Source organism: Tyto alba, unplaced genomic scaffold, assembly GCF_018691265.1.
Source record: "Tyto alba isolate M040663 unplaced genomic scaffold, T.alba_DEE_v4.0 Super-Scaffold_28, whole genome shotgun sequence".
NCBI classification, from domain to species: Eukaryota; Metazoa; Chordata; class Aves; order Strigiformes; family Tytonidae; genus Tyto; species Tyto alba.
This window is the reverse complement of record NW_024881302.1, coordinates 9,280,878-9,297,380: the sequence shown is the minus strand read 5'-3', so window position 1 is coordinate 9,297,380 and position 16,503 is coordinate 9,280,878. Positions and strand designations below refer to the sequence as shown.

The 16,503-nt window shown below is 39.8% G+C and overlaps 1 protein-coding gene across 3 annotated transcripts in view; it reads right to left on the bottom strand.

Annotated features, from left to right (window-relative positions):
• Window positions 1–144: 144 nt before the first annotated feature.
• Window positions 145–16,503, bottom strand: part of DCUN1D3 (defective in cullin neddylation 1 domain containing 3) — a 26,024-nt gene continuing 9,665 nt past the window's right edge. For all 3 annotated transcript variants that reach the window (XM_032983768.2, XM_032983769.2, XM_042798390.1), the window contains exons 2-4: window positions 15,329–15,404; window positions 10,043–10,575; window positions 145–8,033 (exon numbers count right to left, since the gene is read on the bottom strand). In XM_032983768.2, coding sequence (XP_032839659.1) covers window positions 7,550–8,033; window positions 10,043–10,473 — 915 coding nt within the window. In that variant the 5' untranslated portion in view covers window positions 10,474–10,575; window positions 15,329–15,404 and the 3' untranslated portion in view covers window positions 145–7,549. The remainder of the gene's footprint in view (window positions 8,034–10,042; window positions 10,576–15,328; window positions 15,405–16,503) is intronic.

Sequence of the window (16,503 nt, the reverse complement as noted above, 5' to 3'; positions counted from 1 at the left end):
AAACTAGCAAGAGTCCTATTTATAGGCATGAAAAAATAATTAATTTGTCCCCTTTTAATTGAAAATGTAAAAAGGACTTCAGCTTTAAATAAGACATTTTGTACAAAGCTTGAGCACAAAAAAGTGAACACCGACGTGTCATTATGTAAACACCACAAATGTTACTCATTTGTTCAGTAATGCGCAGAACAGCGTGCATGTTCCCTTTCCAGTGGATTAGATTTCTGTAGCTGTTCTCCTCCCTCCCCTCAGACCTTACTGGAATACAGGAAACCCAGAAACTTTGGAACATTTACAAAGCTACAGTAGTCAGGATACATTGTGACTAAAGGATTTTTTTTTCTTTAAGGGATTGGTCATTTAAATATACAGAAGTACAGTAATCTCACAGGTAAATGAATGGCAGCTTGGATTAGAAAAAGCACCAAAATATTTAATATACATCTGGCACAAATTCCACAAGAAGTCAGTAATTGGACAAACCAATGCTTTTCTTATAAGAAAAGAAAAATCTCAGACTGCACTTAATGCTCTTCTTCCAAAAGGGACACAATAAAAACATTGCACTCATGATTGCTATCAAGTAAAGACAACCTTATTACAACCTATTTGCATTGTGCCTTAGATTGCACATTCTATAAGATGCTGCTTCTATTCTGTTCCAGACAACAATGGTGAGCAAAATTTGATACAAGAAAAGTGTAAAACTGCAAACCAAATAGGACTCGGTAGATGCATCATCTTGAATGTCTCCCACTTTTCCTCTAAATCATGGTTTCAAATTTGGCCACATCCCTTTAAAACAAAAGTCCTACATGAAACAGAATTTCCTCCAGCCATTTCCAAGCCTTACATTTACACAGCACTTCTGATACTGCCATCTGAAAGAGGAAGCACGGCTCTGCTCCACGACAAGCAATACATTCATCGTTTTCCAGAGCAAGAAAATTGGATCATACGTGGTTACCTCACTCCCAACACGAAGAACAGCAGACTTGATCCTATCCACCCTTGCTGGTTTACTGAGCAATAGAGAGATTGATCAGATAGTTGTATCCACATGTGACTCAGTAAAAGCAGCACAAGTGTGCTCTCATTATTTCCTTTGTTAGAATTAGTTATTCTGTGGGAGCAAACACTATCAAAATGCATTCTTTCCATACAGGGCAACTTGAGAATAGATTGGGGGCCTCGAGATCCACAAGCAAGTGCTCTTAGAAATCCAGCTGCATCAACCAGCTCTCCCAGGCTGCCCCTTCCCCTCCACGCAGCCTGCCAAGGACTTGCGGTTGCTTCATGCCCTCAAGACCAGCCACTACAAACCCCAGTAGCGTTGGGTCAGGACCCAATCCTGCCAGTTGCATCCATGGCCCTTGGAACTCGAGTTACTCAACAACTAACAGCAGGAGGCCCTCCAACCACTCCTGCCCCCCATCTCCTTCTTTAAAGACTGTTTTAAACTTATAGATAAGAAAGCAAGCATATTTTTAAGATAACTATGTTTAGCATGACTTAAAAAGTCACAACTTTAAAATATTAAGCACTATTTTGTGAAGTCCTCTAACATGTAATACATACGGGAGTATAAAAACAGCAGCCAGCCTACAGCTCCACTGATCTCTGTGCAGGTTTGCCACCTCTGGTCACACGATCTCCCCTGTCATGGGCCCAGAGAAGAGCAAGACTCAGCAGTTGTAACTGCATAAAACGGCAACATTCAAGTAAACACACTGGTTCAACAGTAGGCAACCTTTAGTCCAACCATAATTTACAGGGGAGGAAAAAAGAAAGCACTTTACAGCAAGAATATAGGAGATGGGTACCCTTTTCTGTGTGAAATGGCATGTTATCCAGAAAGGGCTTATCTGAAGAGTGCAATTATGCAAAGAGCTTTTTAAAAACCAAAAAAAAGTAATTGTGTAACCTCCAGAACCTGTTGGATTTTAAAACCTAACTACAGAAAGACTGAGGATTGCAATAGTAGCAAGGAACTGCTGTAATGTCAGTGATTTAAGGCAAGCTCTTAGCAGGACTAGTACGTTCATGCTCCTTTTACCTATTGTCTCACACATCCTCCCATTCTCTCAAAATATGTGCCTGTACAGACAGTGCAAGAGGTCACACCCCAAAAGCAGCCCTCAAACTGGAAGAATAATCTTGTAGCAACAGTTGCTACAGCATAGCATCTGTTCGGGATTTGCAATGACAGTAATTGTGTTGTCATTTTCTTTGAGGGAGGAAAGCAAGGGACAGAGATGTGTTGCACGAAAGAGAGACACCACCTCAATGCATTAACGAACACAACCGACCACTGAAGCCACTCTGGCATCTCCAGCACACTTGAGAACGCTCCATCTTTGCTCAAGTGTTTTATCCTGAGCAAGAGTCTGACCTACGGGAAGAAAAGGATGGGTGGAGCCTTCACACTTTTGCATCTCCCATCTTTGCTGGGTATTACAGGTCCAATCCAACATGGAATAAAACACAGTATTTTTAGTCAAAAGAAAAATACACTCATAGCACTGCATCAGGTAGGTTCCTAAAGTTTTTCAAGGGCAACTGAAAATGCTGATGGCTCCTCTCTTTGGGAGCAGCTGCTCCATCTTCAATTTATGGTCAGTACAGGTCACCCGACCAAGGGAGGAGTATGTGTGATGATAAAAGCCCCTGAGCCACATGCAATGCAGCTCTAGTGGGTCACTCTATTGCACTCCAAAACTAGCACCTAGGAGGACCAACACTTTCTTTTGCAGCTTGACTTGGCTCCCTTTCAAAGGGCCAATTGCATGCAGATTGAGAGCAGTATACCAAATAGATAATACTTAACTCATGTCAATTAAAAGAAATACTCATTGAGGCATAAATTCCTGGGAGAAAACGATGGTAACCTTAAACTATTCAAGTCTAAGAACAAGAGGTAGAGATACCTATGTACTTCATGGTGAAGGAGTTACAGCCTTCTGTCTTACAATCTCATGTATTTCACTTCAGTTGACAATATAAAACCAAAGATTCAATCTTCAATAGTCCAGAGAAAATTTTAACACTGGTGGTTTTGTTTGCACACAACAAAATTTAAGCAGACACTCAGCTTTTAACACTTACTTGAAAAATATTCATGTTTTGCTGTATATTGAAACACTACCCTGAAGAGTTTTGATGTTCAGGTTAAGCATCTTCCTTTTTAATATGAAAGGTTAAATTTATCACATGCACACATTTTGAGCAGAGTGAGCTCAAGGGAAGAAATGGGTGTCCAGTTTACAAAGGATCTTCTAAAAACGGATCACACTGCAGAACACAAGGCTGCAAGACCCAGAAACTCACAGTGACTATTATTTTCCGATGAATGGGAATGATGTAACCTCAGCCAATAAATTACATCACAACTGAGGTGGCTATTAACTACATGGCGTTTCTTTAACTTTGCTGGACTTTTCTAGAAACAAGGCTTAGAAATGTAAGGAAGATACTTATGTTGACAGTGTCATGAAAATACTAAGGTCAGTGCATAACCACATCTGGAAACCACGGGTGGCAGGATAGTCCTGGGATCCAGGGGTTCTTCAGGCTCTGATGACATACAAGGAATGAAATAAAAGTCACACGGGCAAATCTGCTGCTGCTCCCAGCACTCTGACCCCTCACCTGACAGCCACCCTGCCCTCAGGAAGAGGGGCTGCATCTATTTGCAACCAACCCCAAGTTACTTGCTTGTCAGCAGAGCAGGGCAAGCTCATTTTATACTCTTAAATGTGCCTGGCTGAAGAGCGATAGTGGTTCAGAGGCTGATTCATGAGCAGATCTGCTGTGCCAGCCTGAGGAAGCCAGTGCTCGGCAGACTGAACTGCCACAGGCTTCAGCTGTCTGATTTTATGCCACCTGCCACACCTTCATTTATTATTCCTGTGGTTCTTTCATTACGATTGCACAGTCTTAAAAAGCTATAATTTTCCATATAGAATAGCACCAGCAGCAAGTAAACTCACAATTCAGCGTTCCATTTCAATTCATTTCCTCAGTCATGTTTTATGGCCAGCTGTGGGCAGAATCTTTTGAATCCTTACCTGAATTAATAAATAGTCTTTGACCTCAGAAATGCACCCACACAAACAAAAATTAGCACAACTGAGCCTCCAGTTGATCCAGAAGCCAAATTTTAAAGGTGTTGCAAACTCTAATATGGTGCAGGTGGTCAGTGTTTTATTACTAGGGACTAAAGCTTATTGGAGTTGTATTTGTGTATAAGGGAAGGCAATAAAATGCCAGAGTGTGGATGTCAGACCAGTCTTCCAGTATATTACTATAACTATCTATATAGTTATGTATAGTTATTTATCCCAAGTTGCAGCAGATTCACTACATGCATAAAGTTTTCTAACGCATACTCTAATTAAGAAAGAATTAAATAGTTGCAATGGTTTCAAGAATTTCCTCAGCATCACTGCTCACTACAGTCCTGTGCCCTACACAATAAAGATTTAAATTATATAAAAATGAAGAGTGAATGTATTTGGCCTGTTCCACAGATGTTCACAGTTTAACCATTAAACAAGCATAATTTCAGAGACTTCAATATTGTTAAAGACTTCTCAGAAACATGTACAAAGCCCCACTCCCACACAGGTACCCCAGCATTACAGAGTACAGTCTATTCTCGTTTAGGATCATAAAATCACCAGGCAATCCAAGGGAAGGTGTGACGCCCTCTCTCACTTTCAGCACTGCCAGAGTTGCACCTTCAGCTCCTGGTTCAAGAGTTTAAAACTGACACAGGTCTGGTTTGCATTCTGTGAATGGTAATTAAAAAACTGTTAGGCTAAAAATAAATAGTACTTCGCTAGATAGGGAATTTGGCTACTTTGGCAGGTATTCTCCCCAATGGGTGGGGTTGCTCCTGCCAGGCTGAAAGCAGCAGAACAAGAGCAAGACTGTCCTCTTGTACTGAAAACGGGACTGAAGCTACTGAGAATTGTATGATCTTTCCCCAACAGGAATAAGATTTTTGCTTACTATGTATTCACCTTTACCATCTTTAAAAAGAAATTACATTTGACACACAGAAATGGCTAAGCCTTGATGTGCTTCAGATTGATTTCCTTTCTGCTATCCACATTCAGACCACAAGATAAACACCTGCCTTCAAGAGCTCTACCCCTCATCCTTTGGAGCTGCTGCAGTTTAGTGTATAGATCAGTAGCAGCCACTGCCATGATTTTATGTGCATGTGCAGGCACTGGCTACCGAATTGAATAGTTAGTTTTCACACTCTGGACATTTTAAATTCCCTTCAGGGAAAAAAAAAAAAAAAAAAAAAAAAAAAAAAAAGAAGTGATAAACAAAGCATTTAACAGCAGAATGCATGAGTAGTCTCAAACTTATAAATACAGTCTTAATTTACTATCAAATCAGTCTCCATTTGGAACTTTTGCTAATAAAGCAGCCTCTGTTGGGGAATTTTTCTTCTTTTTTAAAAATAACAGCACCAGCAAAAGTCTCACCATAAATTCAATTAAACCAGCACAAGTGCTTTTGCCTGCTTTGCTCACCAAATCAGAATAAGGTTTTGCTGCCAAACAGTGCTTGTGCCATGGTAGCTTGGAAGGTTATAGTAGCAAGGACAAAGCTTTGGGTATATTTACCTATAATACATCAAGTTCAGGGCTCCCCTCCTGCAAAGGGACAGGCTCAGCTGCATCTTTTTCCACAGCTTAACACGTCTCCCAGCAAGAGCCTGCAGAAGCAGCATGGACCAAACTCTCCTTTTATTAGATGAAAGAGATGCTATCTGTGGCTTGTGGGTTTGTTTTTAAACAGTTTTCAACACCCACATTTTGTTAGTGATTTATGATCTCAGACCCAAGCTATTGCATAGGCTGTGCACCAGCAAAGCCAGTGACAGAATTCAGGCAGATCCTCCTCCTCTCTCTGCTAACCCCTCTGGGGCACTGCAGATGTGCAAAGGATGCCTTCCTGGATCCAGTGGCAAGCTCACCACGTAAAATCTGTTTCCTTTTAGTTTTAAAACCCTTATATCACAAAAGCCATTACATGTTATGGATGACTGTCCAGGGTTTTTTTGGTTTAGTTTGGTTTTGTTTTTTAATTGAAGCCATTTTATGATGCTGAAATGCAGCTCTGAAAATAAAAGGTGTGTAATGGAAGTGTATCAAATTCATTAAGCCAGTATTTAGCTTTATAGAAAGCCTTGGCAATCATCCCTTTTACCAAAAGGTGTAAAAAAGTTGACATACTAAAATTAAAAAAGGTAGCATCAATAACCAAAAAAGTTTCAACCAGTGTTAATAAAACTCCCTTTAAGTCACAACAGTTTCAACAGGCAAATATTCCCAATACAGGCATTGTAAAATAATAAATTGACTCCTATCCAAATATTATCAAATCAGTCTAAAAATGACTCATCTGCACTGTTGTCATTAAGAACACATTAAGAATTCGCTTTGTCATCAGATGCCGATATTGTTACTCCAGAAAGTGTGGAGTACTAACTGCGATTTAGCAATTAAACATAGGTTTTAAAAAATTGGTTTGTCAATATTAATGCAAAAGATAGTTCCTTACATAGAAGTACTGTGCTTGCCAGACAAGTAAGATAATACTTTAGGTATAAATCAAACAAATTAAAGCAGAAATATACCACAGTTTTCCTTGAAGACTTAGGCTTTGTGTGTTGCTTCTGTTAATGTTTAGCAAACTTAAGAAGCAGAACCTTTGGTTCTTTTAGTCAAGTAAAAATATTCTCATGTAACCACAAAAATACAACTTCCAGAGAAAATGGAAGTCCATCAAGAAGTCCACTTTCAATAAAACTGAGGTAGTACTGCTCTTTTATTATGTGATGTGTAAGTGATATAAATCATCATCTACCACTCAGTTGACTGACAGGTACAGTAATTTTATAAAACAATCCCAACATTTAGTTTGAAACTCCAAAAAAAGGAATGATCTGGACTCTTTCACTAAGAGTTAGCTTAAAATGGGAACTAGCCATATTACAAAAAGCTGCTGCTTACGCTGTTTTTCAGAGCCTTCTTGCCAGGGGATTAATGCATTTATAGTTAACAGTTAACACTGCTGTTCATCTTGGTATAAAACCTTAAAATTATTACAGCCTAAAATGTCAACAATGTAAACAGCACTACACACAGTACAGACCTGCCCTGACAGATGTAGTATGAAAAACTTAATCTGGCACTGTATAATTTAGCAATGTTAATTTAACCTAACTAAAAAGATCTACATTGTGCAAGAAATATCAGACTTATACTAATCTGAAGTCTTAAAAAAAAAACCCCAAAAATGCTTAACTTGTAGCCAGGGTCAAATATTTCAGGGCAAGAGTAAAAGGAATAACCAAAATTAAGAAAGTGCCTAAAACATGATACAGCATTTTAGAGCCCTTTCAAAGACAAGGCAGAAAAAGGTGTAAAGTAGAAAAATCTGGAGCCTCGGTAATTTCCAGAAACATCCAGAGTTTACATTTCATGAAGGGCAACAGGTTGCTTTCCTCACTGCTGCTTCAATGCTGCTAAGTCTGTTCCTCCGCACACAGGCCCTCTGTGTCCGAAGACGTAATACATTTGGTTTCCTCTTCCTTTTTCCTTCGCTCCATTTCCCACTCCACAAAGGTATCAAAGAGACTCGGCCAGGCCTCGTCCTCACTGTAGTTGCTAAGGTCCGGTCCAATCACCTGAGTAAAATTTAGAAACATGTTCCATGTGTCCCGGGAGATTCCCTTGATTCCTGAGGGGTTCTCGATTAGGAAGTGTAACCACTGGTCCAAAATGGGGGGCTTGTTTTGGGTGAAGACTAATTTCCAAAGGGCAATGGCTATTTCCCGATGTAGTGACCTCTGTCCTTCTTCAGAGTCTAGACCGAACTGGAAGGTGAAACGATACAGATCCTTGAATTTATCTTCCTGCTTGGCTTCATTTAAGAGGCTGGGGAACCTTGCACAAATGCCATCAATGCTGTCTGCGTTTATTGCTTTGCAGCCTTCAAAAAACTCCTTCCTATTAAGCAAGAAAAGAGAAATTAGTGTGAGCAGTTCCTACCAACCTCACGCACTGAATGCTTCTCATCTGCGTTTGGCTACATCAAATCAGAAGAGGGTTATCTGGACAAGACAAGATGTCCCCTCAGCCCAAGTGGCACAAAGATTTTGGCAAAGAGATGATGCTTCCAAAAAGTTCCTCATGGCCTGGTGAACCACACACACCCCTCAGATCTACTAAGGCACTGTTAGCATTTGAAAGACAATGTTGTCTGGCTTTCTGACTACTCAATCCTACCGCATCCAATGCCTTTCACATTAAAAAGTCAGTAAAATTTACCAAAGAAGAAATGCCAAACGTTTGAAAACACCACATTTACACACTGAAGCACCATATATAAACCAGCTTGATTCAATACTGCCCACATCTAAAAACACATGCTCTGGGCAAGCTGTTCTCAAGGGACAGAGCAGTCCTCTGGTGACTTTCCTGTGGTTTCTGGTTGCTCTTCCAGCCTGTAAAATAAAAACGGTGCCAACAGTGATGGTCAGCAAGTCACCCAGCAAGAGAGTGGAAGAGAGCACGACATCACAAAACAAGGGCTACAACACAACTTATAAACACCGCTCAAAGCACCAGTCCTATACTAATTAGCCTACTAATAATCTGGCCAAGTGGGTAGATGTTTAGCTCTAATTTCTCTAATGCTCATGAGCAAGTGTTATAACCAGCCAATATTAACCAAAGCGAGCAGACTCTGACACAGGACGAGCTGGAGGGAAGACAGGAGATGGAGCAGGGCTCAGGAGAACAGAAGACCACGTGGCTTTCCTTGATGGAAGGAGTCGATCAAGCACCCATACCATGGAGCATGCCCTTAAACAAACGTAGCCCCTCACCACTGGATTTGCCCTCTCCAAGAAAATCAAAACTGCATTAATGAAACTCATGGTGGCTGTGCAGAATCACAAACACTACTTGCAATTTCTTTACTCTGCTAGCAAATACCTGTGCCATCAACCTCTGGTAAATCCATATTTGCATTCCAGAGTAACTCATCTATTTGACACACACCCACATCCATAAAGACTCTGAAAGACGCTGGAAGACTCTGAAGATGCTATCTGTGTTCAGTGCACAGCAGAGGCTTGGTTCAAGGCTCAGAACACTAAATTTTGAAAGTCATTAGATGAGTAAAAATAAGTAGCATTACTCAAACAAATCTAGATAGACCAAAATATAAAAAAAAAAATCTTTCTCTCTCAGCAAGTCCCTGTAGGAAGTCTTTTCTTGGCCTTACCTGGACATTGATAATCAAGCTGGCGGGGGCTACTGTAGTTTTGGGTTGGGTTGGTTTTTTTTTTTCCTGGTAAATTTTAGCCATTCTGTTGTTTCCTGTAGCACCAGACATGCCATAAGCCTGCTGACTGACCCCCTTGACCCCCTTGTCCAGATGGGCAGACAGCACTTTAAATACCAATCACTTGTCAGTCAGTATGAAACAGCTACCCATGTCAAAAACCTTGTGTTTCCTTCCCTCTCTATGCTTCAACAGGATTACTCTCGGAAAAAGACATTAAGTGTAACACTGGTTGGGCAATAACAATTCTTAGGAAGCGGTCTGTCATTCTTTCACAGAATGATAGCAGAGTTGGTAGCAATTACTCACATTACTTTGAAGCTAAAATTAATTTGTGTCCAATCTCATCACCAAGATAATGCTGGATACAGTAAAACTGCTTTTGGTAAATCAAGAATAAATGAATGTCTACAGAATCTCATTACACTGTTCATGATTAGCAACATAATGTCTCAAAACACATCTTCAGTTCTGAAACACACTGAGGGGAAAAGGAAAAAGAGGACAATGCAAAGCTTACCTTCTGCTTTGGTAGGAATTAAATTGATCAAAATGCAAGCATTAGAAGAAATAAGTAAGTGAAGCTAATGAGGCTGTCTCTCCAACACACAGATGACAGGATATACTTTAATATATGAAAATAATTACAAGTTCTACAAGAACTAACCTTGTAAATTTGCACATGGTAGCAGCCTGGAATTTCCATGCCAAAACTAGCACTTTAAATTCAGTGGGATCAACACAAAGGTCATTGCAAAATCGTTCCATTCCTTCCTCCAGTATGGCATCTTCCCGTTCATCCTTATACCTCCTAAATAATTCCCCAATCCTTTGGAGCGAAGATTCTTCTGCGCTGGAAACAGAGTCTTTCTTTGTATCTCCAGAAAATGTTGGAGGCTGACTAGACTCTACAGCAGCATCCGTTTTCTTTGTTCCGTTCACAAGTATATCTCCTGAAGACTTCCCGCAAGCTGAACCATGGTCGTCTTTGTGGACTGCACTTCTCTTACTATGCGACTTGCTGCCGGATTCCCTTTCCCCGTTTTTGCTGCCAAGGGTAGAAGAAGGATTCTTGCACTTCGTGACACACTGGCCCATGATGTTGCAAGCCCAGCTTCTAGAGCGGTCCCTTTGCTGTCGGACACCCTCGCAGCTGCTCTTCAACACATCTCACCATACCATTAGCGGCAGTCAACTAATCTGAAAAACAGTTTCAGAGTCAAATTGCTGTTTCTCCACAAAGAATATCATAAGTATTAAATGTGGGATAACATTCACCAGTAAAAGACCGACTTCGGGATATTTAAGTTCTGCATACTGAAAAGGAGTAGTGTACAGAAGGTTGGCATATGCCATAAATTTCAGGCTGTTTTACCTAGAAATCAATGCAGCTCGCTCAGTGGCCGCAGCATACTAACGGGTCCTAATAAAGGAAATTCCTAAAATTCTTACTGTAACATAGGTTACAAAGAGGTTGATTCATGTACAGGCTTCATCAGGACAGACTAACCCAGAAATATTTTAAAGGAAATGTTTTTTTTAAAGTATACCCACATTTTATATATAGAATATAGAACACTGAAACAAAGTGGGGGGGGACAGGGACACTGACAAGACAGCCTGGCAAAAACTTAAGCAGTAAATTTAGAATGTACCCTCAGCAAATAGGGAAAAGAGTTTTTTTGGGGGGGTTGGGGTTCTTTTTTTTTTTTGGGGGGGGGGGCAGAGGTGGGTTTGGTTTTTATATTTGTTCTTAAAACATACACAGAGCATGCTTGCAGAAATGAGACAACACTAAATTTTCATGCAAGATGGTGTTTAGGAATTATTCATCATTTCAAGTGGGCTCCTCCCTTCAGGTAACAAGACAGACAGGGGGAGGGGGCTTTTTTAATGAAACTTTTTCAGACAGACACATATGCAGATAAGAAGTAGTAATTCCAGTTCAGCTTTTTAAAAAAAATCAAAATTAAAATGCCAAAATCATTTCATCATACTCTGGTTTTATAAATCACAATGTTAAAGCCTTGCATATTTGGAAAATATATTTTACCCACAGAAAAGGGTTCTTAATTTTTCCCTATTAAAACCAAACTAACACTGTGACACTATCCTATCAGCCTGCAGCCATGCCGTGGACAGTCCGTTTCTCAGAAATATCAACTCCAAGAAAGCAATTGCTTATCATATTCTTCCTTTACCCACTTATTTGCATTTCATCTCCGCTGTCAGGCAAAACCCTCGAACATAAAAACCTGTATTTGTCTTGTCTTTGTTTACCGCTTCCAGGTTACAGAATTTGAGCAAGAAAAGAGATAATAATTAAAAATTAAGAGATGAAATGGATGTCATGTCAGTTTTTCCATATTCTTTCTTGGGTAAAGCTCTTTGAGATTGAACCTCTGTTTTAAACTGTAAACCAACTTGGAACCATGTGCAGATGACTTCTCCAGAAATTAGGATTACAAATATAAATGTTCTCTCTGCCATTATACCTGTTCTGGCAAAACAGCACATATGCAGTTTCATGAGGGGGAAAAAAAAAAAAAAAAAAAAAAATTCTTTTTGCTAGTAAAACTACAACAGCCAAGATGTTGGTTTCAACTACCTGGCTTCCCTTCCCCTCCCCAATTCCTTTTCTTAAACCCATAACCCACAATCAAAACTAAGAAAAACCTATTTTTAAGCAGCAGAAGGAAAAAAACATCATCTGGTACAGCCTTTCAAACTGCTTTAAAAATGAACTTTGTAGTATCATTTTTATAGGCAAGTAAATATTATGTAATTAATAATTTCTCATTCATTTGTATTTTGAAGGATTTATTAAAATATGCGTTTCCACATAAACAGCCCAAAAGACAGTTTCACTGGTCCTTAGTACTTCACAGCTCTCTGAATTACAGAGTATATACATACCTAAGCAACATCATCTTCTCCAGTCTACACCAGTTATTTTTTCATTACACCAAAACACAGAGAATAGTCACTAAGCAGTAATTTACACTGCCTAATAATAACTCCCAGATACCAGCCTGCCTTCCCCCCCACTTTAAATTCATCAGAATTCAAATACTCAATCTACACTAGTTCTTGTTCTTCCATCCGTTTCTCAAAGGCAGCTAGCACTACTTTGGCTAAGTTTTTCTTTAGAGAAGCATGCAAATAAACAAAGACAATAAAAAAATCCTCAGTAAAAACTAGTATTAAAGTAGAGTTTAGCTAGTTTATAAAGCTTTCTGTTCAAACACATAACAGCAATTATTAGCTGTTGGGGATCCAGAACAGCTTTTCCCTATGGGCAGGTTAAAGAACAGCTGCCCATTAGTAAATGCTACTTTCCTCTAAAGTAGCTAGCAGTAGTCAAATCACATGCAGCATAATGGACAGCAGTGAATCCAATTCACTTTAGGAATCCCAATTTAACGTTAAAAAAAAACCAAAACAACAAGTTTGCAAGACTAACTTATATACTCTGTCCACAAATTTTCCTAACGGAACTGATTCATGCTGTCATGCTTCCCAAGCAACAGCTTGTATTAATGATGATAACAATCTAATATTCAAATCTACAAAGTGACATCAGCAGTGTGATGAAACAGATGGGGTTGTCATTTTCTCTCATGAAAAGACAGCATTACAACACATAGAGGAAAGGTCAGCCAGCATTATTAAGCACCTGTATGTGAGAAGGCATCCCAACAGCTGTTTCCAAAAACCACTGGAGAGCACAGTTAACATCAACCCAAAGAGCACAAGTTAACCACATCCCCCCACAGGGTACCTCTCTGACAAGCATGTTTTCTGTACTCCAACCTACCTCCCATACAGGGACCTGACTGCTGCTCCCAAACAGCCACTGCCTGGGCTCTGCTAGCACTGCTCTTCCCTGCAGTAACGGAATTCGTCCTTCCTTCTCTCTGCTGAGGAGGTTTTCAGAGCATAATCCTACTCATTATGAACAAACACTAGAAGATGCTGAAGTACAGTTGCTGCAATTCCTCACTTTTCTACTACATGAAACTTGATGCCACATGCCAGATACTTTGAGGCATTCTACCCCCAAAATAGCAAAACCAGCTTGAAAAAAAAAAGAAATCAGACTGCATCCACTAGCAGCTTGTGCACATATCTGGTTTTGTAAGAGGAAAGTCTTTTGGCGCTCCATTAGTTACCCTTTTATAAAATGCCTTCACTGAGCTGGATCCACTTCACTTACTAGTCACCTCCGCTTCCTACATGACTCAGGTTTCAAGGCATGAAAGGAACAAGAGCCTCGGAAGGAGACAGAAACAAGTGGGAGAACTCAGCCCTTTTGTTAAGGAAGGCTGGAGAGAGGATCCAATTGCAGCATCAGGAGCTGCATTGAACTCAGTGTTCAAGGAGTATGAAAAAGCACTCTTGGGAAAGCAAAGAGAGCTACTCATTTAACTGTAGAGGAAAGCAAAAGTCACGTCTAGGTCATGCCGATTACAGTTAAATGAGCTCAAGGACGTGCAGAGATATTTCTCCCAGATGAATGGAGAACTACAAGTATAAAGTTCTCACATACTCAAAGGTTATAATGGATTGGTGGCAAAGCACCAATTCCCAAAAGGATCAGATCCCAAGAGAAAAATTACTGTGACAAGCTTGTACAACAACAGTGAGGCACATAAGGCAGCGCTGACCACTAGTTTTGCCATTCTAGTGAAAAAGATCAAAATTCAGGGCTGAGGTTGGAACATACTCAGTGCTACAGGATGCAGTACTCTCAAAGAAGTTTGATTACTCAGACAACTATTGAGCAATAACCTACAGTAAATGTGAATCACCAAGATGTCCATGAGGCCATCTTCCACATAACAGGAACTGCAAAGCAGAGATCGACAATGATGTTCTCTGCTCCTTTCTAGAGGGGAGTAAGCAACTGGAAACACAGGAAGACTAGTGCTGATGTATACAGCCAGTTAAAGGAAAGCCACCCTTTAAGAACAAAGGATGCGTGGAACTGTATTGCCCAATACATTAAACATAAAACCTAGAGAAGATTGGAAAGACCTTGCTAATGCTTGGTGGGGCATTTTGTTTTGGTGGGGTTTTTGTTTAGGTTTTTGTTTGGGTTTGTTTTGTGGGTTTTTTTTAAGAGGTTGGTTGGTTGGCTTTTTTAAGTGCTGTAAGGAAATTAGTTTTTCTCCATTTTCAAGTGACCAGATCACACGTAACCTGAGATTTGAAGGGAGCAGAACAACAAAGTGACTCAGTAATAATTCTCTGTCAGAAGCACAACATGGCACAATTGAAAACAGCAGCACTGAAGTGGGGGAGAGCTGGCAGAAGGACAGAAGATGCAAAGGAGATATTTAAGCAGCCCTGTATTTTTCTTTAATGACCAACATTATTGTAGTAATAGAAATTACTGGATACATCCAGAGAATAACAAAACACAGCCAAGCATCATGTCACTTAATAAAGTGTTGCATCAGAAGGTATTTACAATGAGTTTCAAAACACAGAAAGTATCAGGAGAGGAGAAAACCCTCCATACATTTAAGAACACCTCAAAGACAAATTTAGGAAATCTCATTACAAAAGAAGACACAGCTCAGCCAACCATTAAATCCCTTCCCAAGTAGCAGTTCACTGGCTAAGGCAAAGACAACATTGCTAGAGCTTAACTAAGCGTCAACCCAGCCTCAACTTTTTGCAATCACTTGAGTATAGCTTGTACGAATTTTACAGAATTTCACTATGCATTATCTACCTTTTAGTGGTCAGGGATACATAACTTCTCAAATAGCTGAAAGTAGGGAACAGTATCATGGGTGCCCCGTCTTTTTCCAGCTCTGAACAGATACCCATAGTTTTCCACTGGGGAGGCATGAGAGGAGCACTGCAACTGCTGAACCAGAAGCAATCACTGCTCCAACAGCTGATGCTGGGCAAATGATCTTGTAAGCAAACATCTAATACTTACATAGTTTCAGCTACACAGGGAATCATTCCACTAGCTTCACAGCCTCCTTCAGGCTCCCTGGGCTCCACATGGAACGCTGTAAGACAAAAGACCACACAAATCTTTTTATTTGGAAGGGGCTATGAAAACCATAAAATGCACCAAACCGCTCAGAAGCGACTATGCATTTAATAATACCCCTCATAGCCAAACCCCATTTGTTTAAAGAGCAATTTTATAAAACTACTTCACTTTTTGACTTATAAAGCAGCATTAATGCCATTAACTCTGCATTGTTATATAAAGCACAGATCAGGTACTGAATACAACAGAGAAGTTCAAATGTTTATTAGTAGTAAACACACACTTTTGGATACTTTTATGGCTTTCAGCATGGGAGAGTTAATTCCTCATTTCATGCACTCAAAGCAAAACAGAGGACATACTATCATTGTCAGTACATGTTAGCTAAGCGGCTGTTTAATCTGTGAATGCCAGACAGCTGCTACCTAGCAAAGCATAATTTGGGTCTAGAAAGTAATTCTCTTTTTTCATTCTCTAGCACATTCTTTTCCATGTTTGTTTTCCCATGTTCAGTTGAGCTGGCTCAACTTCACTTCTCTTAAATTCCCAGCTCTACTATATAACTATGAAGCTCTGGAGAGAAGATGACAAAGGTATGTCTGGTGTGTGTAGTAAGAGCTAAAACTGCAGCACCTAGTCAACACCTGTTTGTATCTGATCTAGAAAAAAAACAAAACAAAACAAAACACAAAAGCAGAACAAAAAACAAACAAAACAAAACAAACAAACAAAAAAAAGAGAAAGCTCTGGCAAAGCTCCTCTGCTCTACCACACCAGCAGAAACACTAAAACATCTTGTTTTTACAGCTCTTAGTACATCTAGAGAGCAGACAGGTGATCAAAACCTGCCTTTCTGCATACTTACCTAACATGAGACCTATTTCTTAGGAAACAAGTGGGAACATTAGCTTGTTCAGTGCTTTCTTCAGTAGAAAGTAAGGAATGGATGTAGAAAGAGAACCATGAAACAAGTTCTTATTGCACATGCCAATCTCCACATAAGTTAAGTCTTCCCTAAACTTGAGTCTTATGCATGGATTAGGACAAAATTGACCAACAAATAAAACCTAGTTCAGATCAAAGCTTTTAAAAGTCCGGGGAAACAGGTATCC